General features: G+C 37.6%; 1 protein-coding gene and 2 non-coding genes across 3 annotated transcripts; all 3 read left to right on the forward strand.

Annotated features, from left to right (window-relative positions):
• The first annotated feature begins 1,196 nt into the window (after nt 1–1,196).
• On the forward strand, nt 1,197–24,310 carry LOC132110368 (importin-7-like). Its single transcript, XM_059516919.1, has 25 exons — nt 1,197–1,460; nt 3,464–3,545; nt 5,972–6,125; nt 6,208–6,366; nt 8,196–8,352; nt 8,456–8,545; nt 10,525–10,619; nt 10,801–10,885; nt 10,972–11,106; nt 11,411–11,510; nt 11,614–11,690; nt 13,278–13,394; nt 13,997–14,086; nt 14,211–14,376; nt 14,471–14,631; nt 18,449–18,577; nt 19,086–19,152; nt 19,235–19,360; nt 19,524–19,621; nt 21,516–21,611; nt 21,723–21,943; nt 22,056–22,264; nt 22,713–22,919; nt 23,001–23,117; nt 23,784–24,310. Exons 1-25 carry the CDS (start codon nt 1,377–1,379, stop codon nt 23,879–23,881), a joined length of 3,120 nt encoding a protein of 1,039 aa, XP_059372902.1. The 5' UTR covers nt 1,197–1,376; the 3' UTR covers nt 23,882–24,310.
• On the forward strand, nt 10,149–10,329 carry LOC132112529 (small nucleolar RNA SNORA23). Its single transcript, XR_009424978.1, has one exon. It is a non-coding gene; the product is annotated as a small nucleolar RNA SNORA23 (small nucleolar RNA).
• Nucleotides 13,024–13,204, forward strand: LOC132112522 (small nucleolar RNA SNORA23). The gene has a single exon (XR_009424976.1). It is a non-coding gene; the product is annotated as a small nucleolar RNA SNORA23 (small nucleolar RNA).

Below are 24,310 nucleotides of genomic sequence, written 5' to 3' on the forward strand. Positions count from 1 at the left end.
TTATTGTGCTTCAGCCCCCTGTCATGAGATGAAGGGATTTTACAGGAGTGAAACAAGAGCGTTTCTTTCCAAAGAGCCTTTTTGGGCTTCACAACCAGAATTGCTGCAGCTCAATGAATATTGATGACACTGAGAGAGCTTCATTTCACAAATGTACTCCAAAATCTGCACTTTGACTTACCATCTCTAATAAGCTCAATGTATGTGGTTGTTGATCATGTTTAGGTGTGAATAAAAACCAAAATTAAAGTTGTACGTCATATAAAGCATCCATGTCATTTCATTTTTGCATGAAGTGCCAGTGTATGTTCCAATCATTCACAACACAATTTATACACTATGTGTATAAAAAGTCCTACGAACATGAAGCTAATGTCAAATGATATTGTAGAGGGCAAAGGAGAAAAAAAAATCATATAATAAATATGTAAACTGTATATGCCCACCAACAAACATGCTAATTACATTTAATAACTTTTTCATCATAATGCACCACTATTTTAACACATTTGATGAAAGCTCACCCACACACACCTACATCTTTCTGGGAGATGTTTATATATATGGTGTAAAATGGTTGTTACACTGTAAACTGTCTGAAGTTGTTACTGTACAAAGCACAGTAAACTATTTCTATAAAAATATCATTGCACTACTGTTATTTTGCATAGAATACATTGTTTAACAATACTATTGCACACTCATCCAACTGTATTTATTACCACTGTTCATAATGAATATATAATCCTTCATTGCTGCTGTTCATAATGTACATATAACCCCTACATTGCATTCCTATTTATATTCTGTACATATTCTGCTTAATACTGTACATAGCAACTCCACTGTACATTCTATAAATCATACCTTCACTTACTCTGCACTTATATGTATATAAAACACTATATTCTTGCACTTCTGGTTAGATGTTAACTGCATTTAAGTAGCTCTGTAACGTTAGTTGTATATATATATTTTTTACGTATCTTTTTTATACGTTTTTCGCATTAAATCCAACATATTAACACATTTATGATAGGGATACGAAAACAAAATGCATAAAATAAATTGTTATTGTGTACGCAACTACAGTGCAGTCACCATGGTAACATTTGTTTTTGTTTTGCATTAGGTGTTTTGGACCACTAGTGACGCTAACCAGCGCTAACGAGTCAACGACAAAAACTACAACTCCCTGCACGGTCTACCGTGGAGCGGAAGCTCGCTGTGGAGAAATTGGCGCTGATCTGTTCGGCCCATCTCCACTGTTCTTCCTTTCGCGCCGGTAGCCGAAGAACCGAGCGTCCATGTGCGCAGCGCCCGGGACTTCATAGATCACCGAGCCTTCCGCATCCGAGCCAGACCGCGACCTTGTGATGGATCTCAACTCTTTGATCGAGGCCCTTCGGGGCACGATGGACGCAAATCTGCGTGAGGCCGCAGAGAGACAACTGAACGAGGTGAAGTGATCTGATGATAATGATGGTGGTGGCGCGCCTCGGGCCTTGCGTAGCAGGGTGGCTGTAGCCGCAAGTAAATCTGTTAAAAATGTACTTTTGAAACAATTTTTGTTGGTGTGTAGCACTTCAGTAACACATTATATGAGTTGACACTCTATTAAAAGGCGAAGATAACGTATTTTTTAACGTTCTGTAACGCGCGCTAGCAGCTCGTATCCGTGTACTACGTCACCGCGATAATCGTTCGCGCAAATGTGATAATGTTAAACAGACGATACGGCGCTTAAATGTTACATAAATTAGAAAAGGTGTTTAGAACAGACACAGTTCGATGCGTCTCTATGTTTTGAGGTCCAATTCTGATGCGTCTGAGACTCTGAGCGTGTTAAAGCGGTTTATTTGGACTGCGCGAAAGTGCTAGCGCCTGAGATGCTAGGTGCTAGTCTCTCATGTGTCAACATGAGGCAGGAGGCTTGTTGTCATTTCTCTCTCTTCGTAAACCATTTAACCAATTTAACTCGCCAGGATATCCGATGAACACGCTAAACCTTTAAACCGACGTGACGATAGATTTCGATAGCTACTAATGTGTAAAACATAGGTGTAAAATCGATGTTTTGACACTGTTTGGGCCCGTTACGTTACAATAGTGACCTGCGTCAGTTTTAAAAGTATTGACGATGTGTACCATGTTTTTTTTATTTAATGGATTTCTTCGAAGTGTCAATACACAAAGGTCATATTATGCCATCGCTGTACCGCCACAGTACTAGTTTGTAAATAACATTAGCTAACTTATTAAAACCAAAATGTATGATGTAAGTTAAGGGTATTTTTAATGCAGTTTGTCATGAGCAAATTTGTCATGAAATGTTAATTTATTACAAAGCAGTTACAAAAGTGCTGATTTTCCAAGGACAGGGTTGTCTACTTTAAAAATTTAATTTGTTTTTTATTCACTGAAATTGATTGTCATTGTCATGTGTTCCTGTCTAAAGTAATAGCTGAGCTGGTGCTCTTGATTTCTGTGATGTGTTAGTTTGAGACCAGACATTTTTGGTATTTATGAGAGAGCGAGCATGTTTATTTAACATTTATTTATTGAAGAACATGAAGTATATAATTTTAATCAGAAGTGTTTATACTTCTAGTGTAACAACAATTTTTTTTAGGGCCTAGCATGAATTATTTAGAACAATCAAAAAAAAAATTATATTAACTTAATTGTCATGCAGTTTGGAGGTCTATGAGTCAAAAAAGGTTGATAACTCCTGAGGTCCAGGATCGATGCCTGCTGCGAGCTCCTGTGACTCAGTCACAGTCACATGTGGACGGCAGGCTCAGATTCCTGTGTGCTGACGCTTTGGTGGTTGGGTGAGAATGCTGTCATGGCATTTCAAGCTGTGTCCATTTATTCAGAGCTTGTTACAATGGAGTCACCGCAGGACATGTTAATCTCGGGACACGCTGTATTTAAAAGAATATATTCGAAGGAGAGAAAACACACTGAGATGGCCATAAATGGTGACGCTTCAAGTTGGCTAGATGTCAGCGGTTCTTTCCACAGAAATATTTGCTGACTAGTTCATTTTGGTATGTTTATGGGGTTTGGTATCAGAGGCCAGAAGCAGATGTGGTGTTTTTTTTGAAAGAGAACTGTCAAGGAGTTCCCTGAAATGCCGTTTCGTTTCATCCAGTGTAGCAGTACAGCTCTGTTTGCAAACCGTCCACCCTAGCAGTTAATATAAAGTCTGTTTCATGCCACACACTGAAGAACAAAAGCTGTATTTATACAATGGAATATTTCCTTGAACAATTTTTTTAATATTTTTTTTTTAATTATCCGGGTATCACAAACTTAATTTTCATGCAACCTGAACCACTTTTGCACATGATTGGTAGTAAATGTTTACAGAACCCAAACTGTACTTTAAATGATCAGGATTCAGTCAAATGCTGCATTGTACATTTCTCACATTTGTGATTTGTTTTCCGCTCCACAGGGCCATACCCAGGTGCGCTTTATGTCTACACTACTGCAGGTGACCATGTCTGATCAGTTGGATTTGCCTGTGCGGCAAGCAGGTATGGTTTATGGCTCTTTAAGACCTACATCCTCGTCCTCTCCTCAGCAGAAACCATTGTTACACTCAATGCTGCTGTCATATCATTTAGCATATTCAGTGGTTAAACTGCACACACAGACCTCCTCCTGTCAGTCTCTCTCTGTCCCGGTTCCATCTTTAGTATCAGATGTCATATGTTGACACAGAGCTGAGACATTCTGTCACCGTGTGTTTGAATACAGATTCAAGGGTGGAGTTGTTGCATTGGGTCTTGACAATTTCTCTTTTTCTATTTATATGCATCGGAAATGTTTGTTAGTGATCTTTCGGTTCTGTATGTGTGTGTACCGAACAAATAAAGCATTGTTTTACGTAGCATTTAATTTACCTCGAGAAGTCATCCATGTGCACAGCTCATTAGTGCGCTATAAATGAAGTCTAGAGAAGAGCGTGTTGCAAAATATTAATTATGCTCATTACATTTTACTTTACCTGTTATTGATGTCTTAGTCATTTAATGTATGTTTAAATATATTTTAAATATATTTGTTATGAGAGCCACTGTGTGAATCAATATATTTCAAATAACAAATATAATTTTTACAATATAGAAAAAAAAACTATTAAAAACTGCATTCTGTGCAATTTAAATGATTGAATAATTTTTTTTACGTGTTAATTATATTTTAAAATAGTAATGGGGTTTGGGATCTGTTGTTAATTGTAACCTTATAGTAATATAAAAGGCAATCCTATAGTTTAGAGTATAAGCTGAGGTTGATTTTTATTCCTAAGAAAATTTAATTCTAATTGAATTTAAAGAGAGCAGTTTGCTCAGTAAACAAAAAAAGTTGTACAGTTAATCAAATTGACATCTGATGTCTTCTTTAGAACTTCATTAGAAGTTTAAATTTTTTTTATAAACTTTTAAAATGATAAAAATAAAAAATGTAATTTAAATATCTATTATTTTTGTGAAATATAGCAGCAGTTTATTTGATGAAAGATGGTATAATCTAAAGGAATTATTTTCATTTAATTACATTTTAAAGATTCATTAGATTCCTTAAGTTTAAATTAATTTGACTGCCAGTGTTGGGGAAGATAAATGTTCAAGCATTTAAAAAAAATAAAACTGAATTTGATGCATAAAATAAAATGGATTTTCTAAAAAATAAAACCGTTCATGGAGTCTTTTAAATAAATTGTATGATGTTCAGGTGGTTAGTTTGTTCATATTAAATTTAATAATTGAAACTGAACCTAGAATAAGTATGGAAAGCACAAAATGTGGGAAATATTGCAGTTGTATTATTTCCTTGGAATCTTGAGTTGCCTCACAAAGAAAACTTCTAAATGTGAACAGACCTCTAACAGTCCTTTAGAAAAAAATCTGAAATATATTTAACTGGTTTTAAAAGAAAATTTACGAAAGGAAAGAATCATCTTTGCATTCTCTAAGTTCTTTTATTTATTGCATTATGCTGCATTTGAGACAGTTATACATCATGTGACTTAAATTTACTCCAACTATGTGAAGTTGCTCTAGTTGGTGAAAATGCCATTTAAAATGAAGTATCACCTGACTGCTATTTGACAGTTTGGCGGTCACATTCCCAATTTGTGGTTCACACCATTAGATTCGGGATAGAGGGAGGCATGAGAGGAGCTGCTGATTCAGCAGCAGCAGGCAGGATTACTGGTTTCCGGCTTTATAAACCTGTATTTCATCAGTCTGCTGTTTGTCTCTAGTCTAACTCGACCTCCCTGTCAACTAATGCTGGTTACATATTCAGCACTTGTGCTGGCAACTTTGTGTACTGAAACGCTTTATGGTCTGGCTGCCTGTGATGACTTTTTATTTCATTTAATTTTTTTTTTTATAAACCAAAGGAAGAGACTGTTGCTCCAGATGCTGAGTGTTTCTAAATATGTGAGCGTTTGTAGTGAAACTGAGTGAATAGAATTGAAAAAGCTGCTCTCTGGAGAGGCCTGAAGTGCACCTGCTGGGATTTTTCAACAGCTGCGTTGAGTGCCTGACATAGTTCAGGCTTCCTTGACATCACATGGGTATTCAAACAAAGCATGTTAACCTCAACCTTTCTTTGTACGAACTGGGATTGGTTTCAGGGCCAACAAGTTTTCAAATGTGTTCAGAATAACAGGCATTCATGCCACTCATACTAAATGTATTGGACAGAAAACATTATACTAATATTCCAATCTTAGAGACCCATTAATTTGTATTTTTTTTCTGGTTTCCATTTTGATGTTTGAATAATTTTTGTAATTTTAATTTAATCATTAAATGCAAATTCTGTGACTTTCTGCAAATTACGATTTTATGACTGGATTTGGCAATTGGCCCTGCAATCCAAACATAGCCTTTAGGACTCTAGGATCTCTAGGCCTTTAGGATCTCTGACCTCTTTTGTTGTTGTTCAGGTGTGATCTACCTGAAGAATATGGTGACACAGCACTGGAGTGAAGGAGATAATGCAAACACCGAAGGCCCTACCAGTAACATCCCAGAAGAGGACAAGCAGTTCATTCGAGACCACATAGTGGAGGCCATCATCCAATCCCCAGAGCGCCTCAGGTAACACAGCGGTACACAGTCGGGGAGGGGGTGAAAGACCACTTTCTTTTATAACCTTTTTTTTGTCTTCTCACTTTCATAGAGTGCAACTCACAACTTGCATTCACCACATGATCAAGCATGACTACCCCGCTAGATGGACTGCTATCGTGGAGAAGATCGGCTTTTACCTGCAGTCTGATAACAGTGGCTGCTGGCTGGGCATCCTGCTGTGCCTCTACCAGCTGGTCAAGAATTACGAGTAAGAGAGCCGTGAAACACTAACAGGTGGTGTTAAAACTGAGCATAATTTCTGAATGGATTTGAGAAACCAGGATTGGCACTGAGGGTCTGATTTAGATTTTTTGAGGTTGCTTAAATCGGATAAATTCAGACAGTGCATTTAGTTTGTTTGGCCATCCTAAAAAATATTTTGGTTTGCAGTGACAGTAATTAAAAAAAAGGGTCGGTCTATATATATTTTTTTCAAGTTTCAATGTAAAAAAAAAAAAAAAAAATTATGGTGACGTAGGTATGAATTTAAACAAATTAGCATATCGTGACGTCATTGACTGGGTCTTCAACCCGTGCCTTTGGGCACATAATTGCAAACCTCATTTTGATGCAGGCTTTATAGACCACAAACAAATTTACCGTATTTTTCGGACTATAAGTCGCATTTTATTCATATTTAAGTAAAAAATTCGAATTTAGTTTTTCAGCTATTTTGACAGCCCTAGGCGATTCTAGCCCACATCTGTATGAGACTGAATACCGGCTGAATTCACATTTCTGTTGTAAAAAGAGAAACATTGTGCAGAAGTATTATTTGCTGTTATGCGTGTGTGTCCGAAGCTGCAGTTGCTGTGTGACGCATGTTCAAAAAAAAAAAAAAAAAAAAACTAGATGCGCTCTGAGAGAGGATCGTTAAAATCAATTTCCTATTTTCGTTTTCGAAACTTGTGTTGGTTGATTTGTGCAATAGATTTTCGAACATAAAGTGACAGTCGACACGGTCAAGGTTTTAGACTAGACGGGAGAAGGGATGGGAAATGATCTGGGCACAGTTTTTCCAGAACTTCGTAACGAGTTAAAGCGGTGTCGAGCTGTTGAACAGTGACTGCGAACATTTTGTTTACTGCAGCCGCAGCCATCATTACCAAACATACATGACGTCACGGGGGTTTTTTTTAAAGAAAGAACGTAGTCTTCGTTTGTAGGCCTAGGCAATTTATATATTTACAATACTTAAATATAATTAATATTATTTTATTGCTCTTGTATAAGTTGTTTGAAGAGTAAAAAAAAATTGGTCAGTCTTAATGCAAATTTACAATCGGCAAGTCGGTCGGACTAAAAGCAAAAATAAATAAATAATTGAGTCGGTCCTAAATTGACAGGGTCGGTCGGGTTACGGCAAACAAGAATATTTTTAAGGATGGCCTTATGGGAAAAAAGTGTAGCCATCAACATTGATGCCAAGTGACATGGTTCTAAAATGGAAATTTGTAAATTTTGCTCTGCCAATACCCATCGTAGCATAGAAGACTGTTTACATGTTGCATATTGAGATGAAAATCATTCTGGATTTGTTTTAATTGGAACGTTGACCCATTGGATCTGCACAATTCTGACAAATCATAATCACAATTTCCACTGAATGATGTTTATACCATTCTTTGAAGCAAATGCATACCATATTGTTATATGAAAATAAACAAGCTGAAAACATTTAAGCTGAAAAACTTTAATTGCTTTTATATAGTATTAAACCTCAAATGTCAACTATACATTGGATTGGTTTCTTCTAAAATTAAAATAAAAAAGTAAAACTGAATGGTATTATAATGTTATAATGGGAAAAAAACAGCATCTTAAATGTGCAGAATAACATAAGTAAACTGAACAATTAATTGCCGCTTTGAACGATTATGTAGTTGTAATCTTGATTTAGAAATTCGATTCATTGTGCAGCCCTATGACACATACACTTTAAATAAGCAAATAATGTATTGCATTTGCTTTTCTGTCAATGCAAAATTTAGGTAATAAGCCATACTAACTTTTTTTTTCTTTTTTTTCTTTTTCAAGGTACAAGAAGCCTGAGGAGCGCCAGCCATTGGTCGCTGCCATGCAGATCTTTATGCCCATGTTGAAGGACCGATTCATACAGCTTTTGCCCGACCAATCCAGTGATTCTGCCCTGGTGCAGAAACAGATCTTCAAGATCCTTTACGCTCTCTTCCAGGTGTTACCATCACTTCTGATGCCTATACTAAAGGAGCTTGCAACTTTTTCACAATGAAGCTTTTGTGGTTTGGTCTCATGAATTGATTGGTCTGTTTTTACAGTATAACCTCCCTCTGGAACTGATCAATCGGCAGATTCTGACCGAGTGGATGGATATTCTGAAGACTGTCGTGGACCGAGATGTTCCTCCAGTAAGACGTTGTTTTGTTTATAATGCCTGTTGTGTTTGGGCTCGCATGAGAGTTTTGCATAATTGAAGGGTTGGCTTTAATGGGCTCATAGTGTGTGTAGATTAGTGTTGCATGGTGCACCGATACTTCAAAAGTATCGCGATTCTCGGAAATGAAAAACGTCACGATTCCTAAATTTATAAGTATCGATACTTCAAAGAATGACTGCGTTCCAGATTTGTAAGAGACGAATTTCAGGTTGGTGTGTGCCACACACGCTTCCAGTGCCTCCCTATGGGCGTCTGTGTTTTTTCTCCTCACGCAAGCAGAAAAAACATTACAGCGTGATTGCTGCATTACTGGCTTTACTAAACTGATTTGGCTTTACTAAAATGTGTGCATAATCGCATTAAATAGTTTAAATAAGTTGTTCAGATGAACAAAGCACATGTTTTCTTGCATAATTAGCATTTTAATTGTTTGGTCAGACAGTTAATATATAATGTTCACATTAATCGGGGATTAAACGTGGAGTTATGTTTTGTATGCTAAATATGAAAAAGAGCATATCTGCACAGCACCTATAACTGCGCTTTGTATCTGCTGATTGCTGATCGAGATTTACATGCTTTGCTCACTGACCCTGTATACTCATTCATTTCGTTCATAAACGAGATGTATCAGTTCATTCAACTCTTTCACGAATGAGAAGATCTCTCGATCTCGTTCAGTGAAGGGCGTATGGGTTCACTACATTCAACAAATCACATGCTCCGTCACATCTTGAGTAACTCTTTGACAGGATTAAACCGTTCACAGAGCTGTTCACGAGCTGCGCATGTGCTGCTAATAGCGCCTCGCTCGCGCGCTGCTGTTGAGGGAGGAACTTCAGTGAACGAGAAATGAGAAAATAAATTTGACTTTATTTGCGGGCTGTGGCGGGCCAAATAATTTCATAAAAGCGGGACCCGTCGGTTGGAAAAAAAACCAGATCCGCGCATCACTAGGCCGCATGTGCGAGCACAAGTGATACTGTGGCCGCCGTTCGACGACTGGTAGAAAAAGATGACGCTCATTAAAGCTCACTGGCTGAGTTTTCTCCTCTGAAAGAAAAGGTTGCACAACTGACAGAATAAGTTACAATATCTGAGATATTGCTGCTAAATTTTATTTGCTTTTTTTTTTTACTTGAATGCCATTGCTTAAATTGATATTATTTATCTTTTGACATTTAATCTTCTGAGTTCAGAAACATTGTTTAATATAATCGCTGTTCATATTTTTATTCAAAGTTCAGAATCAAGATAAATTTATTACTCTTGTGTTTCTTATGATAACTGAGATAATGCTGCTAAATTTATTCTTTCTTTACCTTGAATGTCATTGCTCTAATTTATTTCTTATATTTTGATATTTCATATTTTGTTAAAATGTTAAATATATCTGCTGTTCATATGTTCATTTATTAGTGCGTTATATGATTAGAATGTTGTCCCGGTTTTAAAATAAAGCACAGCAATGATATTTGAGTGTATTTTCACGTTTCAGGAAAAGTATCGAAAAAGTATCGAAATCACAATTCTTGACTAGGTATCGGTATCGAAACAATAATTTTGGTATCGTGGGTGGATGGTGTGCGTAGTGTCAGTCTACATCTAGAGCCGTCTCCAGTCTGTCTCTTACAGGCTATGAAATGGTTCTTACACCACACTCGCAGCCACAGAACCAATGGAGATCATAGTACTGGCCCAGTGACGTCTAAACTACTATCCACCACTGGCCAGCCTCCATAGTCTCCTACAAGATCCAGTAAACTACTTAAAGATCAAAAATCAATGGCTATGTTCAGGAAAACATACTACCATACAACTGCATTATGTATATTGTGAACAAAATACCTGGGTGTGGCATACTACAGTTTGGAAAGTTTGTATAATTTCATGCATTGTCAAGTTTTGTGTCTCTAATCTTCTGAAGTGCTTGTGTGTGTGGTTTTGCAGGAGGCCCTTCAGGTAGATGAAGACGAGAGGCCCGAGCTGCCCTGGTGGAAGTGCAAGAAGTGGGCGCTTCACATCCTCGCCCGGCTCTTTGAAAGGTGCAGTACTAACACAAAATCACTTCCTCCCATGAACACTACAGATAAAGCGTTTACAGATGACTTGTCCATTTGAATCCCGGCCCACGCTCAGCAGTTGGAAACACTTTAGTTATTTTCAGCACAAGGTCTTGTGTGTTTGAAACGGTTACAGGATTTTCATGCATGTCTTTGCCTTAAGGTATGGAAGCCCTGGCAACACAACCAAAGAGTACACCGAGTTTGCAGAGCTTTTCCTCAAGGGTTATGCTGTGGCTGCACAGCAGGTAAACAGGAGACTTCAGTATGTTGTTCAGTTGGCTTTGACATTTGTAGAGATAACTGATGACCTTTGACTGTTTGGTTCTGATAGGTACTGTTGAAGGTGTTGTATCAGTATAAGGAAAAGCAATACGTGGCTCCCAGAGTCTTGCAGCAGACACTCAATTACATCAACCAGGGAATCGCACACGCCGTCACCTGGAAGAACCTAAAGCCACACATCCAAGTATGTAGATGTTCTTTTACATGTTTGCTTTTCATAATGAAATTCTTAAGTAATATTAGGATCAGTATAGTAAAGTTGCAAATTAATGGAAGTAGCAATGCATCTTTTCTTCCGTATTGTTATACATATTTTTTTCTTTTTTAATATGCATGTTGGCAGATTGGAATGAGAGTTTGTAGCTGATCATAAAAAGAGTGTGGGGTTTGAGCAGATGAAAAGATTGGGGAAGTGCGGCATACGTTGACAGTGTTTTCTTGACTTTTTACTGGACATTTTTGATTTAAAAAAAATTGTTTGGTTTCAGGGAATCATTCAGGACGTGGTGTTCCCCCTCATGTGCTACACAGACAGCGATGAAGAGCTCTGGCAGGAAGACCCTTATGAGTACATCCGCATGAAATTTGGTTAGAACACCACCTTATTTTTCTGAACCACCAAGTTTATTGGAGTAGAAGACTAAAGCCAGATAAATCTACTAATTCTTTCTTTCTCTCTGCTGTCTCTTAGATGTTTTTGAAGACTTCATCTCCCCCTCCACTGCAGCTCAGACGCTCCTCTTCACCGCTTGCAACAAAAGGAAGGAGGTGGGTGTTTGGAGGCGCCATCTGGCATGAGTCCTATCATGTGATTGTGTTTGGCTGAGTTTCGTGTATCTCTTACTGCCAACCCTCATGTATCCAATCAGCACCCTGTGGCTCCTTCAACAGAACTGTTGGATGCTTCTGACGCCAGGTGGAAAGAGTTTCTCCGTCATCTCAAAGAGCTGTGTCTCTTATTCAAATTAAGCCGTTTTTTCCATTGTAGTTCTTTATAGTACTTTCTTAGTTTTTATTAGGGCTGCAACTAATGATTATTTTGATAAGAGGTTAATCTGATGATTATTTAGTCTGTTAATCCGACTTTTTCAAAAGATAGTGACACCAGTCAACACTTTCACTTCTGTAAGGAGGTCTCTTGTTCAGGCAGCAGCATTCAAGCATTGTCTTATTCGACTGTAAGTGCCCTGCGAAGTGGACTCCACATGAAATTCTGCCATGTTTCCAGTTCCAAGGGAATGTGTGCGTTACATTCAAATGGAATTAAAGTGCGTGAGACGTGAATTTATAATGTATTTATTTACAGTGGTAGGGGAGCGGGGCACAATGAAAACTTTTTGACTTTCTCAGTTTGTGTAAATCTACATGGGGTTCAGAATATTTTATCCACGAAAATATTACACTTGACTAGAAAAAATGTCACTTTGTTTCATAATTAGAGTATACGTTTTTCTTTTACCCTCAAAAAATGGAAGTTAAATGTGACATGCCCCGTAGGTGAAGTGCATTGTAACAAGTTAGGGGCACATTGTAACTTGACCATATGACAGCTTAAAATCTTATCTGATCGAATGAAAAAAAATATACAAGACATATTTTATAAATATTTTGTTAATAAAATAATTGACTTCGTCAAATAAAACAATGGCTATATATGTATATGTATCTATGTGTGTGTGTTTGTATATAGTGTATTATTTATAGAACCAGTCAAATGTTTGGACAGACGAATGGGAAAGTGTCCAAACTTTTCACTGGTACCGAACTATAATGTACATAAAGAGTTAGCTGATATATCAGTATCAGCCTTTTTTTACTCCCCTAATATCGGTATTGGCAATCGGTCATGCACTAATCGGTTACACCCCTACAAATTAATTGTTGGATTTCATCGAGAAGTTGTTGCAGCCCTAGTTTTTATGATTGGTAGGAATTACCCGATTCTGCACTAGTTTAGGGTTACTATGCTTGATTTGAAAGTGTCCCACCTTTAAATTGGACATTGCATATTTGTGCACATGCTCTGTCAGAGCTTTCTCCGGTGTGTAAGTAACTTGAGAGTTCCAGCCTGTGCTTTGAAAGAGTCCATTGATTGGCTGTGGGTGGACGGTGTGCGTAGTGTCCATCTGCGTCTAGTGCTGTCTCCATTCTGTGTCTTACAGGCTGTGAGACTGCTCTCATGCCACACTCACAGCCACAGAGCCAATGGAGATCATAGTACTGGCCCAGTGACGTCTAAACGACCATCCACCACTGGCCAGCCTCCATAGTCTCCTACAAAACCTACACATTACATGAGTCATGAGGTGATTCGGTATTTTGAATCCTATGTTAACCACCTTTGTTGTATAACAGGTGCTGCAGAAGTCCATGGGCTTCTGTTATCAGATCCTCACAGACCCTGCCTGTGACCCCAGGAAAAAAGATGGTGCTCTTCATATGATTGGCTCGCTGGCTGAGATTCTTCTCAAGGTGACTATTGTTTTATTTTATTTTTAATGAATATTAATTATAATAAAATATTTAATAATAAAAGACAATAAATAGTTTGTTTTGATTTGTTTTTGAACTGTTTAACCTTATTCTAATAGCTTATGACAAAAATGGTAAAGCTTATGACTCCACAATGTTTCAATACTATAGCAAAAACTACTACCACAATTAATATTAAAGACAAATGAATGGTCTGTAAAAAAACAAGAGTTAATAAAGAAATTACAAGTATTAGTGCAAAGAAATACAAAAAACAAACAAATTTATTTAATATCAAAAAAAATTTCCAGGTAGTTTTAACCGTAGTATTCAGTTGCAAAAATTGAATGATTAATGACGCAGATGGCAGCATATAGGGCTGCTGTCACTTTAAGACCAAATTCACTATCCAATATTATGATACACGTTCACTTGAGACATAACTGACTGTGTTTAAGAATACTCAGCAGGATTAGGATTTTCATGTGCTTAAATGGTCTAAAATCACTTGAAAGTTTAGATTGGCGAGACTTAAAAAGCCAGCATTGGTTATTCTAGTATTGAACATTCTGAAAAGTTGTATGGATTTTTTTTTTTATTAGAGGAAGATCTACAAAGACCAGATGGAGTTCATGTTGCAGAATCATGTCTTCCCTCTGTTCCGCAGTGAGCTGGGTTACATGAGAGCCCGGGTGAGAGATGTGCTCAGTGCAGCCATTAATCTTGTTATTAAACAATAGTTCAGACTCTGGATAAAAGCATCTTGAGTGCTGCAAACTGTCCACTTGTCTTAGTTCATGGTAATTCTGCCTCTAGGCCTGCTGGGTTCTTCATTACTTCTGTGAGGTCAAGTTCAAGATTGACCAGAACTTGCAGACAGCCCTCGAGCTCACCCGCCTGTGTCTGATCAACGACAACGAGATGCCTGTTAAAGTGGAGGCTGCCATTGCCCTCCAGGTCCTCATCAGCAATCAGGACAAAGGTAAGATTTCACTCATTTGTCTTCCTTTTTCTGTTTAATGCCTTCGTCTTGCATTTGCTGAATTTGAGATGACTTTGTGTGGTTTTCCCATCAGCCAAAGATTACATCACCCCCCACATCCGGCCCGTGATGCAAGCCCTCCTCCACATTGTGCGCGTGACAGAGAATGACGATCTTACCAACGTCATCCAGAAGATGATCTGCGAGTACAGTGAGGAGGTCACACCAATCGCTGTAGAGATGACCCAGCATTTGGTGAGAGCCATTTCAATATTCGTTTTTAACCCTGTTAAAGCCTGACATGAAATAACAGTTCTAAAGATGTGTTTTTTTAAAATGGAAGTTTACTGTACCTTTAGACAAAATCTTTATATATCTCGATCTACAGGTCCTTCTAAAAAAATTAGCATATTGTGATAGTTCATTATTTTCCATAATGTAATGATAAAAATTAAACTTTCATATATTTTAGATTCATTGCACACCAACTGAAATATTTCAGGTCTTTTATTGTTTTAATACTGATGATTTTGGCATACAGCTCATGAAAACCCAAAATGCCTGTCTCAAAAAATTAGCATATTTCATCCGACCTATAAAAGAAAAGTGTTTTTAATACAAAAAAAGTCAACCTTCAAATAATTATGTTCAGTTCATTTTATGTTCAGCACTCAATACTTGGTCGGGAATCCTTTTGCAGAAATGGCTGCTTCAATGCGGCGTGGCATGGAGGCAATCAGCCTGTGGCACTGCTGAGGTGTTATGGAGGCCCAGGATGCTTCGATAGCAGCCTTAAGCTCATCCAGAGTGTTGGGTCTTGTGTCTCTCAACTTTCTCTTCACAATATCCCACAGATTCTCTATGGGGTTCAGGTCAGGAGAGTTGGCAGGCCAATTGAGCACAGTAATACCATGGTCAGTAAACCATTTACCAGTGGTTTTGGCACTGTGAGCAGGTGCCAGGTCGTGCTGAAAAACGAAATCTTCATCTCCATAAAGCTTTTCAGCAGATGGAAGCATGAAGTGCTCCAAAATCTGCTGATAGCTAGCTGCATTGACCCTGCCCTTGATAAAACACAGTGGACCAACACCAGCAGCTGACATGGCACCCCAGACCATCACTGACTGTGGGTACTTGACACTGGACTTCAGGCATTTTGCCATTTCCTTCTCCCCAGTCTTCCTCCAGACTCTGGCACCTTGATTTCCGAATGACATGCAAAATTTGTCCAAAAGTCCAGTGCTGCTTCTCTGTAGCCCAGGTCAGGCGCTTCTGCCGCTGTTTCTGGTTCAAAAGTGGCTTGACCTGGGGAATGCGGCACCTGTAGCCCATTTCCTGCACATGCCTGTGCACGGTGGCTCTGGATGTTTCTACTCCAGACTCAGTCCACTGTTTCCGCAGGTCCCCCAAGGTCTGGAATCGGTCCTTCTCCACAATCTTCCTCAGGGTCCGGTCACCTCTTCTCGTTGTGCAGCGTTTTTTGCCACACTTTTTCCTTCCCACAGACTTCCCACTGAGATGCCTTGATACAGCACTCTGGGAACAGCCTATTTGTTCAGAAATTTCTTTCTGTGTCTTACCCTCTCGCTTGAGGGTGTCAGTGATGGCCTTCTGGTCAGCAGTCTTACCCATGATTGCGGTTTTGAGTAATGAACCAGGCTGGGAGTTTTTAAAAGCCTCAGGAATCTTTTGCAGGTGTTTAGAGTTAATTAGTTGATTCAGATGATTAGGTTAATAGCTCGTTTAGAGAACCTTTTCATGATATGCTAATTTTTTGAGATAGGAATTTTGGGTTTTCATGAGCTGTATGCCAAAATCATCAGTATTAAAACAATAAAAGACCTGAAATATTTCAGTTGGTGTGCAATGTATCTAAAATATATGAAAGTTTAATTTTTATCATTACATTATGGAAAATAATGAACTTTATCACAATATGCTAATTTTTTGAGAAGGACCTGTGTGTGTGTGTGTGTATGTGTGTGTTATATATCTGCGTTTATTTGATCAAAAATACAGAAAAAACAATAATATTGTGAAATATTACAACTTAAAATAATACTTTTCTATTTGAATATACTTAAAAATAATTTATTCCTGTGATGCAAAGCTGAATTTTCAGCATCATTACTCCAGCCTTCAGTGTCACATGTAACATCCAGTCTATCACATGATCATTTAGAAATCATTCTAATATTCTGATTTATTATGAGTGTTGGAAAAAGTTCTGCTGTCTAATATATTTGATGAATAAAAGGTTAAAAAGAACTGCATTTATTCAAAAAAAAAAAAAAAAAAATTCTAATATATATTCTAATAATATATTTTCTTTACTATCACTTTTTATCAATTGAACACATCCTTGCTAAATAAAAGTATTGATTTTATTAAAAAAAAGAAGAAAAAATTACTGACCCCAAATTACTGACCAGTAGTGTATACTGTTATTACAAAATATTTATTATTTTAAAAACATAACTTCTTTTTTTTTTTTTTTTTTTTTTACTTTTTATTCATCAAAGTATCCTAAAAAAGTATCACATGTTCTGAAAAAATATTAAGCAGCAGAACTGTTTCCAACTTTGATAATGAATCATCATATTAGAATGATTTCTAAAGGATCATGTGATAATGATCCTAAAAATTCAGCTTTGCATCACAGAAATAAATAATTTAAAGTATAATACATTTAAAAACAATTATTTTAAATTGTAATAATATATCACAATATTAATATGATCAAATAAATGCAGGCTTGATGAGCAGAAGAAACTTTTCAAAAACATAAAAAATAGTAATGTTTCCAAACTTTTGGTCTGTACTGTATGTGTGTGTGTGTGTGTCTGTTTGTGTGTGTGTGTGTGTGTGTGTGTGTGTGTTCTTTGTTTGGTATCATATTTGGTAAAGGAAAAGTATGATAAAAGGATATAGAGGAGGAAAAAAAAACCCGAAATTGTATTAATTAGACTAAACTGCATATAAATATCAGTAGTCACTTTTTCTCCCAATATGTCTTTAGATGATATTTAAATACTTAGTTTTATGATCATAGCTCTGTAGTTTTTATTATGGGGCAAAGAATATAATGCAATGCAATACAATGATTGGTAGGTAGACAAATAAACATTCCTCAAAAAACCTGATTTTTTTTTTTGTCATTTGATACATTTTACCATGCTTTTTCTGAAAATGAGAAATTAATAATCAAGTGAAAGTTACTTCAGTCCAGTAAGTGTTCATCTTGAAATATTACTAACAATATAAAAAGTTTAATTTATGAAATTTAGAAAAGATTTCACAGCAAAGGCGGACATATTTACTAAAAGACCTTTTACTTGCCAAAAAAAAGTATTATGGTAACTATCAATCAGACGACAAGGCATGTAGTCGATTGCTGGAAAACATGTTGTACACAATGTTTTGATATCATTTAGAGGTCTTGGAAATGTATCAGATATTATAAGGGCCTTTCGCACCACCGGAACCTTTTCATAGAACCAGAACAAATTGTGGAACTACCCACTTTTGGGCGTTTTTGCACTGCAGGAACTAGATGCTATTTTAGTACCGGACTGCCTTTTTCAAGAACTAAATTAGCTCCCACTCCGGAGCTGGGTCTAACCAGCGCAGCTGCTACTACCCGTGACGTGAGTAGACATTGATTGGCCAGACGCGTTCGAAAACATCCCGCAAATGTAGCACTACCAGTTGTGGTTGGAAATTCTTAGTCCTCCTTTCTGTTTTTTCAATCGCTTGACGTATATGTCGACATTCCAAGTCCATTATTGTGAAACCCACGTGAGGCAACAAAAACACAGCTCTGTTCACAGCGTCCTCCATCCTCCTGTTGTTAACAGTACACACTGACTGTGCAAATGCAGCCCTTTAAATGGTACTGGGACATAGTTCGCAGAAAATCATCGTCCCAGTACTTTAGTACTGTACATTTAGTTCTGGACCTAAAGCGATGTGAAAGGCCCTATAGTGTAGGTTTTATAGGGTTCTATTAATATGCACGAAGAGCTGTGGTGAATCATCTTGGAAGTAAACAGACTTGATTCCGCTCTCCTAGGCCTTGACCTTCAACCAGGTGATCCAGACAGGGCCTGATGAGGAAGGAGGTGATGATAAAGCAGTTACGGCCATGGGCATCCTTAACACCATTGATACACTGCTGAGTGTAGTGGAGGACCATAAAGAGGTGAGAAAATAGAAACTTGGGCGGCAGAAGTTCTTTGTGTCTCTCTAGCCTGTAGCACCCTGCTGAATTACTTCCAGCTGCCCACAAATGCAAAAAAATTAAATAATAATAATTATATAAATAAATGTACGCCAACTTCTGACAAAGTGCCTCAATGGCTGGAGAGCAGAACTGGCTTTTAAATAGCCTTTTGGAAATCTATAATTTTTATTTGTGCTTTCTTTGCACTGTATGTGATTTCATGCTAATCCCTTGTGCTATGAATTTGATCTGAATGCTTCTTTAAAAATGTATGAATGTCATTTATTTATGGAAGATATTGAACCATGTGGAAATTAAGTAGAGATGGCACAAGCACAGTTTGAAGTAGGACATTAGATATGAAATTAGCGCTTTATTTACATGCTGCATGTTAAAGTGCATTGGGTTTTGCCTATACAGTTGAAACTCTATTATATCTAAGCAGAGATGCCACTGTGCATTAACACTGCTGATTGATTGATTTCAGATTACCCAACAGTTAGAGGGCATCTGCCTGCAGGTGATTGGCACAGTTCTCCAGCAGCATGTCCTGGGTGAGTTTCGTACGCTAATGGACAAACCCGTTTTATATGACCTTATATTTGTGCATTGATTGTTTTGGGTTAATTTTCCCAGAGTTCTACGAGGAGATCCTGTCCCTGGCCCACAGTCTGACGTGTCAACAGGTGTCCCCTCAGATGTGGCAGCTGCTCCCTCTGGTCTATGAGGTCTTCCAACAAGACGGATTTGACTATTTCACAGGTAGTGCAGAGGCCGGCGTTTGCTTCGCATGTTCACCTTTTTAAATTGCAAACAATGTCAGATGATTGTGCAGATTTTCTTTGGTTGAGAAAAGTGACAGCTGTTTACTTTAACTGATAGATATTAAAATATGAGTAACACTTCCTCATGCTACTTTTTTCAGATATGATGCCACTTCTCCATAACTACGTCACCGTTGACACAGAAACACTCTTGTCTGACACCAAATACCTTGAAATAATCTACAGTATGTGCAAAAAGGTACAACTAATTTCATGCAAACCAAAAATGAAATCGGTTGAATTTTTTGGTAACACTTTATTTTAAGGTGTCCTTGTTACAAATTACATGTACTAACTATTATTATAACAATTAATTGTGCATAATTACATGCAAGTAATGTGTTCCTGTGGCTCAGTGGTAGAACATTGTGTTAGCAGCACAAAGGTTGTGGGTTCGATTCCCGGAGGAACACATGTTAGGTAAAAAAATGTTAGTTGTAAGTTGCTTTGGATAAAAGCGCCTGCTAAATGCATAAATATAATTTGTATTTAATTTAAAGTAATCCTAAACCAAACTCAAATCCTAATCCTTAAGATTAACCATCCCCCCCCCCACAGACACACGTTTTTTTAAATTTTACAGTTTATAATTTTTTTTGTAAACAGTGTATGTACAAAGAAAATGCTTAACCCTCTGGAGTCAATTAACATGGAAATGCGTTAGGAGTCATTTTTCCTGATAACCCCGAAAAGAATTTAAATTACAATTTCAATTTTAATCGTACAGATAAGAGCAATACATCAATCGAATCTGTAAAGGGTCTACTTTTTTTGGATACAGATATAACAACAAAACTTTGTGCACTTATAAAATAAAGATAACAAACAAGTTGTGCTGTCTGCAGCCTTTGTCTGCGCTGATCTTCATTTACAAACACGTCATTAAAATGAACTGTAACTCCGTGAATACATGAGAGAAATATCTATAGAAAGCTTGACATGTCTACTTTTTAAACTAAACAAGTGCCGCCGAAAACAAATATTCTGTGATAAAGTAATCCATATGAAAACCACGCGATGTCCGTTTTTCACGTCTCCCTTCATTATATCTAATGTGACCACGCCCCCGCGCTGAACGCGCTATTCAGATTCAAACTTAAGCGCGCTGCTTGAATACGCCCATAACAGAAGACAACGCAGCGAGACAGTTCTTCAAGTTTTTTTTATTTTACTGTTTGCTTCGCGATGAGAGGAATAAGAAATAATTCACCCCAAAAAGATGTGATGTGGTTGAGGATTTGAGAAATGGATTTCCTCAGAAAAAAAAGAATGAAGCACTTTATTCAGCAGAGATCATAAACATGAGTAAGTCTCTTTTTATTTATTTATATACTTGTACTAGTTTTCACATAACGTGTAAACATTTTACTAGTTAGACTTTTTCCAAACTATAATTCCTGACTAAATGTATAATCAAGTGAAATATTATGAAGTTTCAATAACAATATACACTACTATACCGTTCAAAAGCTTGATGTAAATAATATAAATGTAACAAATAAATGTAACTGTAACAAATGTAACAAAAAATGGTGTTCTTTTAATTTATCCCCCCTAAAAAACCTGAAAAATATTCTCAGCTCTTTTCAACATTAATAATGGTAATAATAATAATGTTTTTGTTGTTTTTGGGTGTAGGCGGTTGCGATGGGTCGGGTATTGGTAAACATAATGATCGCTCACCGCTGTCAACGTTTTTTGTGCCTTTGAATCATGTCGTCATGTCACTCCGAAAGTAGTCCAATAATTTGTCACGATTGAAGTTCAAAGTGTACACGCACCATTCTGAATGCGCACACACCCAACCATCTACTCACGTGAACAGCTTCAGTAAGTGCACCGTATAGTTTCCTGCTTTTTTGTCCTTTGTCGATCACACCTATGTTAATAATAAAAGGTCACTACTTCATATGGGTTAAGGTTAGGTTTTGGGTTCTCTTCAGGGATAGTACCTTGTTGCTCTAGAATGTATATTGTACATGCATTTAGAACAGGACTAAAATAAAGTGCTGCTGTAAAGTTTCTATCTTCCTTTGACTTGAAGAAACTGAGGCGATATGACTTTGTATTAATAAGACTGTGTGCTCAATCAGATTTTGTCAGGAGACCCAGGGGAGGACCCAGAATGCCATGCTGCCAAGCTGCTGGAGGTCATCATTCTACAGTGCAAAGGTCGTGGTATTGACCAGGTGTGTTTAGAATGCTAATTAAGTTTCTAGGTTTTAACCACTGTATTGTGAAAACTTAACGGGAATAATGAAATGTAATGAAAAAGTTGATCTTGGTGCCTGTTCTTGCAGGTGGTGACCTACTTTGTAACAACTGCTTTGGAGCGTTTGACGCGTGAAGTGAAGACCAGCGAGTTGAGGACCATGTGTCTGCAGGTGGCCATCGCTGCACTCTATTACAGTCCTCCTCTGCTCCTCAGCGCACTGGAAAATATGCGTTTCCCCAACAACACCGAGCCCATCACCAACCACTTCATCTCCCAGTGGCTCAAAGACATCGACTGCTTCCTCGGGTACACACTTCATACCATTTTCTGGGATGAGATCAAAAGAGTTGCTTGCTCAAACATTTCTCAGGAAAAAAGTGTCACAGTCATTGCAACATGCAATTGGTGTTTATTGCAGGCTCCACGACCGAAAGATGTCCGTGTTGGGACTGTGTGCTCTAATGGATCTGGATCAGAGGCCACAGGCTGTCAATCAGGTCGCAGGTCAGCTCCTCCCCGCAGCTATCCTCCTGTTTAGCGGCCTGAAGAGGGCCTACGCCTGCAGGGCTGAACATGAAAAGGAAGATGAGGACGAAGAAGAGGATGGAGAGGAGGAAGAGGAGAATGGTAAATGAGATTTACTAAATCATAAGTCTTTTATCTACGTAGCAGCTGTATTTGTCTTCAGTCAGAGTAGTTGCAGTAATATTTAGTTATACATTGCATTTTATACTATGTAGAACAAATAATACAAAAAAAGAAAAATTTCAAACATTAGTGACGTCTTTTTTTATTTCTCTTTATACAATACAGAAGGCAGCATTATAGTAACAGGAAAATAAATTGTTGAAATTCTTAATCTTTTTTTTTAATCAATTTTTATTTATTACTTTTTTTACTAATCCAATTGAGTTGGAGCAAATAAAGAGTCAAGCTTGTATTCTTTCCATTTAATTGAAACAACAGCAGGAAATGGAGCTCTTTAATCAAATACACCAATTCACTCATTTTGATGTTCTATTTTCAAAGTAATGAACTGTAATTTTGACGTGTGACTCATTGTGTATCCATGCAGTCGAGTTAGGCAGTGATGAAGACGACATAGATGATGAAGGCCAGGAATACCTTGAAATGCTCGCTAAACAAGCAGGAGAGGATGGTGACGATGAAGACTGGGAGGAAGATGATGCAGAGGAGACCGCTCTTGAGAGTTACACAACCTCAGTTGATGACGAGGACAACCTTGTTGATGAATACCAGATCTTCAAAGCCATAATACAGAGTATGGCTTTCACATATAGTATGAATTAAACAAGCTACTTTTAAAGGGTGTTTTACTGACAGACTGCTCTCTTTCCTCTAGATGTCCAGGCCCGTGACCCAGTGTGGTACCAGGCACTCACACAGTGCCTCGATGAGGAACAAAGAAAACAACTTCAGGATATTGCAACACTTGCAGATCAGCGACGAGCAGCACATGGTGAGGCAACAACAACAAAAAAAAATCTATGTGAGGAAAGTGGTTGCGCAGCACTTTATCTGACTTGATGACCAATATTTTGTAATATTTTTCTGGCAGATATTGGACCCAAAACCTACTTTAAGCTAGTCTGTAAAAAAAATTATGTACACATTAATCCAGATATATTTGAAAAAGTTCCACACTAGTGTTTTGTAAATGTTACTAGTCTGACTCTTAAATCACTGTGCATGTGTAAATCATTAATATTGAGATAATACAGAGAGGCCAGATGTTATTCTTCTGGAAAACATCATTTCAAAATCAAAAACTTTCTATGCACGGTCAAAGGACAGCAATTCCGAGTAAATACTTTAAGGTTGTACAAAGTACTTGTGCATTTTTACATTATGCATAAAATATTTGCCATGATTAAACATGCATTGTTTTAAAATACCCCAGGTTTCAGTCTACTCTAAAACGCAAAAACTGATATTTCAAATTTAGCAACTTGGCTTCTGTTTTTGCTGTACAAAAATACACTTCAGTGTGAGCGAAAGGCCAACATGTAGAGAAAATAAAAGATGTTTCCGGAAGTTTTGCCTTGATATGCTGGCAAAATGTTACTTTTTTCACCCTGCTGATTTTTTTCCCCAATTTTTGCTTATGTTTCTGATTGATTTTTAGAATCAAAAATGATTGAGAAGCACGGAGGATACAAGTTTGCAGATCCGGTGGTGCCATCCAATTTCAACTTTGGTGGCAGCGCCCCTGGGATGAATTGAGTCCTCTCTTTCCCTTCCCCTTTCTAACTGTGACTGAATGTAGTGAAATGAAAACACTTGTGTGGCTCCCTGAAGTAGTGGTTCCAGAACTGGTTCTTCTCTCTCACTCTTCAATCTGACTATCAAATTCAAACAGCACCAGAAGATGTGGGAAGGCAACCAAACGCAACCAATGCCTGGGAAAACAAACCAAGAACTTGAACGCTAAGCAAGAGGGGGGGAGCTTTGAACAACGTTGTCTTATGGAATCCAAAAATAAGAGGGATACAAGAATGGCAGCTCCCACACACATACTATGGTGGCTAATGAATTGAAATTGAGACATAATGTTAAATCGTTGTCACTGTATGGGCCAAAGGGCCTTTTCAAGATTATACCTCTGGCAGTAGTGTGTCAACGTTTTTCTTCATCAAAAAACAAAAAAACAAA

The sequence above is a fragment of the Carassius carassius genome, chromosome 2, assembly GCF_963082965.1.
Source record: "Carassius carassius chromosome 2, fCarCar2.1, whole genome shotgun sequence".
NCBI classification, from domain to species: Eukaryota; Metazoa; Chordata; class Actinopteri; order Cypriniformes; family Cyprinidae; genus Carassius; species Carassius carassius.

Bases quoted from the DNA above. Each gene is read 5' to 3' on its own strand.
- LOC132110368 (XM_059516919.1), top strand. From the start codon at position 1,377: ATGGATCTCAACTCTTTGATCGAGGCCCTTCGGGGCACGATGGACGCA. The intron at 1,461-3,463 runs GTGAAGTGATCT...TCCGCTCCACAG, and splicing joins CAGAGAGACAACTGAACGAG to GGCCATACCCAGGTGCGCTT. The intron at 3,546-5,971 runs GTATGGTTTATG...GTTGTTGTTCAG, and splicing joins TTTGCCTGTGCGGCAAGCAG to GTGTGATCTACCTGAAGAAT.